Genomic DNA, 7,558 nt, shown 5'->3' on the forward strand with positions numbered 1-7,558 from the left:
TTAAAATGCTGGAAAATTAAAAAAGCATGGTGTAATTATTCAAACCACTTGAAGGATCGATCAATTTGGTATCCAAGAAATAACCACTGTACGATAGTTAATAAAGAAATGGTTAATATGTTGTCCGAAGAAGAAATGGTGTCGATATCTACTGTCGGCTCTGAATATCCACAAGAGCCCTACTCCTAGGGGTGTTGCTTCTCATGACTTGATACTAAAAGTTGGAGCAGTTGTGATGTTAATCCGCAACCTAAATGCATATGTACATTAGAGTGGTTCATAAAAACACTCTTTTTGGAAATTCATAAACGCTACATCAGAATATTGTTATTTGTGATAAAAAAAGAGACACGTTTTTGTTTTATTTTGAAAAGAAAGTTTTCTTAGAGCCCGCGCTGGTCGGTTTTTTTATAAAAACGCTGATGTTCTCAATTTTTTTTATTTTCTTGACATGTTAAAATGCAGCTAAAAATGTGGTTTTTACATATAATTACTCTGGTATTATTGGGGAACATTCCCTTAATTACATACCTGTCTGAAGTAAATTCTTTTAAATTCAAAATTCCAATAAGGCGATCATATTAAAAAAAAGTACTAAAATTAAAACGTTGATATTGAACGTTTTAAACATTGTCAAGGGTTAAAACACGTTTCCAGTGGGTTTCTGGGGTTGCTGATTACGAATCTGATTTCAGATTTTCAAAATTCAAAATGGCGGTTAACAGTTTCAAAACAAATCCAATCATTTTTTTAAAGCTGGTCGCCATTTTGGATCCACCATTTTGAGTTTTGAAAATCTGACATCAGATTCGTAATCAGCAACCCCAGGAACCCACTGGAGACGTGTTTTAACCCTTGGCAATGTTTAAAACGTTCAGGATCAACGTTTTAATTTTAGTACGTTTTTTTTTTTAATTTGATTGCCTTATTGGATCGGCCATTTTGAATTTTAAAAAATTGACGTTCGAATGTAGGGAGTGATGGAATACAAAAATGTTGCTTTTGGCTCTGTACACACATCCATATATAAATCTCACATGGTGTTTTTTGACGTTTTTTTCTAATGAGTCAAATATGGTTCTATATGTATTATAAACCTATATATCTATGTATAATCGATCCGAAACTTTGTAAAAACATTTAAGATTTAAGAATCATTTCATATACTATGTATTTACATACATATTTGCGAGGAAAGATTTTTAAAAATTTACATAGAGCAATTTCAAAATGTAAAAAGGTAAAGTATTTTCAAAGGACCATGTTCGGGACGGGGTGAAATGGGGGCCGGAAATTCCTCATGAACTCCACGGCTAACGCGGGCCGAGAAGGTGCCGAATCCATAAAGTTCTTCTAGGGTTGAACTCACTTTGTTCACAAATGGGATAAACAAAAACTTCACCCATTTTCACTAAGCATATACATATGAGTGTGTACAGCGTGGCGACGAATAACTGTTAGGCTGGGATTTTTGAGAAATAAAAGGGTCGAGTGGCGTAGCCAGTGGGGGATATGGGGGGATAGATCCCCCTTCGTCATTGAACTACAATTATTTACTTTTGAATTAATAACACAATACTATTTTATCCTTCTGATTTAAATTTTTTTTTATTTCAGACGGATGACAAATTATCTTTTAATGAATATATGAGTAGTCCACTTGCAATCAGCGTTATGTGATTTTATGAAAGTAAACCATAAATTAAAAAAAAAAACCTCTACGACAACAAGTAACATCCGAACTGTATCTTTTTTTATTACCTAAAAATTTGGATAAATAAGAGCCTAATACCATTAAAAAAAATAAAATTGCAGTATGGTAGATTTGCAAATTTTATATTTAAAAATTTAATATTGCAAGTTTTGAAACAGTAACTTTTACATAGCTAGCTTTTTTAGCTTTTCGCGTTCTCTCCTCTAGGAAGATTGGTTTGCTTCTTTTTTGCGACATCTTCCACTAGGCACCGAAACTACCACGTTTTCTTGCAGTTTTCTAAGTTCATACGAAGAGGAAACATTTGAAAGTGTATAAATAAGTATTATAGCGACTTTTGCAAGAGTAGTTAACATTTCATGCTATTTTTTTCAGAATATAGACAAATTTTTCACAGTGGACATGAAACCCACCAAAAACTAAAAATCTAAAAAAAATTTACATAGCGCACTTTGCAAGTGGACTACTCAATTGTTGAATATGCTATCTTATTTGTCCCTTCTTTTTATACAATTAAAGAGCGGCTGAATGGTTTAACGATGTTAGCGGTACATAGTGATGTGCCGATTACAACACAAGAAGTAATTGAAAAAATGTGTGTTAAGCAACGAATATTAAAAACCGCTTTATAAATAATAAGATTTTGTAGACTTGTACATAAATAAATGTTAATAGATACGCGTAAATATATAAATATGCAGATATATTCAATGTGTAAAAACTGAAGTGTATACTAACGAAAATTCCACAAAACAAAACTGGACTACACACTAATTAATTAAATAGGTGTAGTAATTTAATTTTTTAAATTTAAATAAAGCATGAATTCCCCATGGAATTACCGAGTAGACAAAAAATATATAACGGTAGAAATGGCACATACATACATATATGAAAGAATGCCCACAGGCGACGCACTGTAGGCAAAACACGAATTTTTTTCAAAATCGTGGATCTTCGCTTAGAAAAGAGATAATGGAATGCAGCATTTAACCCTTTAATGCAGAGTCTGTCATATATGAAACGCTTTTTAACCCTTTCAAGACAGAGGAAAAAGGTTCTCAATATGCTTTTGAGCGTGCTTTTTCTCATGTTGACGTAGATATTAATCGTAGAAAATTTTTCCATAGTAAAATAATAATAAAATAAAAAAATAAAATAAAAAAATAAAAATATTAAAAATAAAAATAAAAATAAATAAAAAGTACGTTGAAAACATATTGAGAACCATTTTGCCTCTGCCTTGAAAGGGTTAAGAAGCGTTTCATATATGACAGACTCTGCATTAAAGGGTTAAATGCTGCACATTCGTAAAGATATCGACCAGTATAACCATTTTTGTTGTATAATTTTTTTTGTGAAGGCTGATAGTTTACGAGTCATCAGAGTTTAAAGGTAGCTTTTCTTTTTCCAATCTGGCCACTCGGCCACACAATGTCCCAAGAATCGAGTCTTAAGATAAAATAAACAGAAATCTTTCAGAAACAGTGCTAATGGTGTATTAAATATAGTGTTTTCTAGTGGAATGGGAGCCAAAATCTAAAATTAAAAGAAGTGACATTTTGAACGGTATTTTGAGGGTTAAGTTATTGCTGTTGTAACTTCTCTATAGTTTTCCTATATTATATGATCATTTATCTTCATTTTCATTCCATTATCTCTTTTCTAAGCGAAGATCTACGATTTTGAAAAAAAAACTCGTGTTTTGCCTATAGATTAGTTGTCATCTGCATACATATGCATGTACATAAGTATGTCAATAACTGTGTGTGGTAATATAGTTTTTATGTTACTCTAAATAGATATCTGTATGCAAATAGTTCATTTAGATTGTTTCATTCTCGTGTCAACTATAAATTTTGCTTTATTTTCAAGCAAAAAATACTTAATACTTCAATGTTTTAGAAGAAGAGCATGACATTTACTGTTGTGTCGATATTTTCTCCTCGGACCTTGAAAATTTATGGTGGGGTCACGCAAACTTCTCAACAGGCCGTACCAATATCCGCAGCTGGTCTCCAAGGTGAAGAGTCTCTAGTCGATAGAATAATGTAGGTAAGGGAAGTCGGCAAATTAGATCCGTAACTTCGGGATAAGGATTGGCTCTGAAGATTGAGATAGTCGGGCTTGATTGGGAAGCAATACCATGGTTATGTACTCTAGCCATCGTGTATCACAACTTTAAGTTATCGATGCAAATGACAAAAATGAGAAAAAAGAAAAACCTGTATAGGATTGTTGGAATGAATGGCCGTCCTAGTCACCAGTTCCGAGTCTATTCGATTTTTGAGTATGAGGCCTTAGCGTCGACAGAAGGGGGAGTATAAGCGACTCAAAATGGAGAAAATTAGCCTATGGTTACAGAAGATATGGAATAAATTAATTGACGAAGGCCTGCGTGCCAAATGAACTTTTCTTTCAAAGCTTACACTGCTGGCAAATGTAAATAGGGATTAAAATTTAAAAATTAAATAATACAACTAAAGTAAAATCTGTGGAAAATTAACAATAAAATACTTTTTTCGCAAAATCTAAAGACCCTTTTATTTCTCAAAAAAAACCTGGGTAACACTTATTCGTCGCCATGCTGTATATTTATACGTATAAGTGCCTGACGGCAACTTATTTATTATTTGAAAAAGCTGTAACAAAGTTATAAAAATGTATTCAGGGCTATCACAGTATCCATCGTAGCTTCGATTTTCGTGAAATCTACGAAAGTGCTATCACAGAATCCGAATGGCTACGAACGTAAATTCGAAATTCGTAAAGAGCCTTCATTGAATCCGTTCATAATGAAGAAAGAAGATTTAAAATCACTGAATTTTAAAAATAATGCAAAAAAGGTGCATTATTGTTAATAATAAATATTTATTGTACTCTAGATTTGTTACAGTAAGATATAATTCCACATATTTGTGTAAACGTAGACGTCAAATACCAATACCATACATTCATACATATGTACATATGTACATACATACATTCATCTGCTAGACGCTATTTAATCAATGAATACTTTTTATGAAGCGAGGAAGGAGATTTTCTGCGATGGAATTCGTGATAGCCCTGATTAATTATAAGAGGATCTTACTTCATTGCTAGAAGTTCTCTTCCGAAGTGGCCGAGAGTTGGGTGATCGCAGAAGGCGAAACCCACATAAGAGGTGGGTAACAGGTCTTGAGAAAAGGGATCTCGAGTAACTGTTCCCGCTTAGATTACAGCGACATCTGCAATTGAAATTCTCTTCATAAAATACTCTTAAAGGGTACATATTAGTTGTGTGAACTTGTTGGAGACTATAATCAGGTAATCTACATATTATTCTAAAACAAGGAGCCAGCAATCTATAAATCGTACGGGTACAAATTATACATCAAACTAAAGCGCTCGATCTGAAACTTTGCACAAACGTTTAAGAATCATTCAACTACTTCCAAAATGTTTGCGTCGAAAGATTTTAAAATTTTCGGCCGACATATAAAAAAAATACCAAAACTTTCATCTTTACACATTCATGTTTCTGGTAAAAAAATTATTTAAAAGGCAGACGTCTCGGTTGCTCAGCAACCCGGTTAATCGTTTCTGCAATTATTTCACATTGATTCTCTAAAACAAACTTTTGATGTATTCTTAGAATGCATAAACGTAAAGGTAAATTTTATAGGAAATTAAACTAACAATTTATTAAAACTAGTAGTAACCACCGAAATACGGGTGAGTGCTTAGCTCAAAATTTATTTAAAGAACTTCGTGAAAGATAACAATTAATCTTGTATTGCTAAACACCTGATAACCCAGGATAATTTTTAAGTTCTTAAAAGACATTACTCTACTCTAAGCTTCGTGCAATGGGCCATGAGAAAACCGTCATCTCTAAGGTATAGTCCAACCTTTCGCAATATCTGGTATTAGTCTTAATCTGAAACGCAATAATGATTGAAAATTGGCGCCGTTTATGGTGAAAAGCATTTAATATCACACTTTAAACAAAGCTTTCTTAACCCTAGAAGCCTAATCTATTTGGGAGTAACGTAAAGCCTTAATATACGCTGAAGAGGCTTATGTACTTAAAAGATAACCTGTGAGCTAAAATATACTTAGTCCTGTCTTATTTTTTTTAAAGAATATTGAAGTTGTGATTTTGACTAATAATAAAACATAATTTTATTAATAAAAACTATAACCACATTTATTTAAAACAACAAAATAAAAAGTAAATTTTGTGTTTAAATAAAAAAAGGACCCATTCCGTATTCGCCACGCAGACGTAGATTTTCACCCCTATGCTGTAATCCGAAAGGTCGTAGTTACGAACTCGTAGCTCCGTTCCTATAATTCGAAAATTGGTATGCTGTAATCCGATCGTAACTATCAACGGCGTTGCCAACTAAAATAGTGAAATTCGAAGTTCTTAATCAGCTGCTTTGGCAGAAACAAATCAAAATAAAAAGAATCGCAAGTGAACAGTGAAATTAAAAAAATTGTTTAATCGTATTTGAAAAAGCTTTTCCTTAATTAAGTAAAATAGAATGGATTCAGTGGCCGGTGCACTTTTGTCTCAGGAGGAAGAACATGCTGCAGTCAACTGTTGCATTAATATACAAAGGAGATTGCTACGAGACAGTTCTGATCCATTTAGCTTAAATGATAAAATGTAAGTTTTATAATTGATTTCACTGATACACACATAAATTAATCGTTTAAATGTTTAAAGATTTGTAAAAAATTTCCGCCTCAACAAAGACGCATTTAAAAGCGTTTTAACAATTATCGAGGAAGAGCTTGGGCGAAGTGTAAAATCATCATCGGTGACTCCTATAAGTAGATTGATGGCAGTTTTGAGGTTTTTCGCTGTAGGAAGCTACCAACACGTTGGCCGCTGTGGTGTAGTGGTAAGCAGTGCGCGCTTCCACTCCGCAACGCCTGGGTTCAAGCCCTGGTCAAAGCAACATCGCAAAAAAATATAGAAAAAGGTTTTTTCTTAACAGCGGTCGTCCCTTGGCAGGCAATGGCAAACCTCCGAGTGTATTTCTGCCATGAAAAACAGCTTCTCATAAAAATACAATCGCCGTTCGGAGTCGGCGTAGAACTGTAGGTCCCTCCGATTTGTGTGACAACTTCAAGGCGCACGCCACAAATCGGAGGAGAAGCTCGGCCAAACACTAACATGTGTGTAAGCGCCAATCTATTATTATTATTAAGCTACCAACACGGTTTTGGGAAAGATTTTGATGTGGGGTTGGCGCAATCCACGTTCTCAAAAACATTGACAAAAACTTTAAACATCTTGGAGCGCCGACTGTGCCCAGTATGGATTAAATTGTCAATGACGGAGGAGGAGAATAAACGAGCCAAAATGTGGTTTTACAGGAGAACGCAATTGCCTGGCGTTATTATGTGTGTGGACGGCACGCACATTAAAATACTTCCTCCTGCAGACGAACCGTATTTGTACTACAATCGTAAGGGATACTACAGCCTAAATGCAATGGTGGTAAGTAAAACCACAAGAGCAAAGTGATTTGGTACGTGCAATTTATCGTAAATGTATTAAATAGATTTGCGATAACAAGATGCAAATAAGGTGTGTTGATGCTCGGTTTCCAGGCAGTAGCCACGACTCACATGTGTGGAATGTAAGCGCTGCAAAAACCTATTTTGAAGAGAGATATCGGCGAGGAGACAAAACAACTTGGATATTAGGTATGTTATAAGTGGAATGAGAGCAAAATGTGTTAAATATAACTAAAAATATTTTGTTTAGCAGGTGATGCTGGATATCCATTACAGCCGTGGTTAATTACACCATTTCGTTCTCGCCTTCAACAAAACGCACAGTAA

General features: G+C 34.1%; 1 protein-coding gene across 1 annotated transcript; it reads left to right on the forward strand.

Moving 5' to 3' along the window:
• Positions 1-6,197: 6,197 nt before the first annotated feature.
• On the forward strand, positions 6,198-7,558 carry LOC108371213 (putative nuclease HARBI1). The gene is made up of 5 exons (XM_017626718.1): positions 6,198-6,371; positions 6,432-6,560; positions 6,920-7,211; positions 7,276-7,420; positions 7,485-7,558. Exons 1-5 carry the CDS (start codon positions 6,247-6,249, stop codon positions 7,556-7,558), a joined length of 765 nt encoding a protein of 254 aa, XP_017482207.1. The 5' UTR covers positions 6,198-6,246.

Source organism: Rhagoletis zephyria, unplaced genomic scaffold, assembly GCF_001687245.7.
Source record: "Rhagoletis zephyria isolate East Lansing unplaced genomic scaffold, Rhagoletis_zephyria_1.1 Rzeph_scaffold_04788, whole genome shotgun sequence".
Taxonomy (NCBI): domain Eukaryota; kingdom Metazoa; phylum Arthropoda; class Insecta; order Diptera; family Tephritidae; genus Rhagoletis; species Rhagoletis zephyria.

What these genes read in the sequence shown, in the direction of transcription:
- LOC108371213 (XM_017626718.1), top strand. Translation starts at nt 6,247, where the DNA reads ATGGATTCAGTGGCCGGTGCACTTTTGTCTCAGGAGGAAGAACATGCT. An exon ending in AGATTGATGGCAGTTTTGAG is followed by an intron (nt 6,561 to 6,919) that starts GTTTTTCGCTGT and finishes ATTATTATTAAG; the next exon opens with CTACCAACACGGTTTTGGGA. An exon ending in CAAAACAACTTGGATATTAG is followed by an intron (nt 7,421 to 7,484) that starts GTATGTTATAAG and finishes TTTGTTTAGCAG; the next exon opens with GTGATGCTGGATATCCATTA.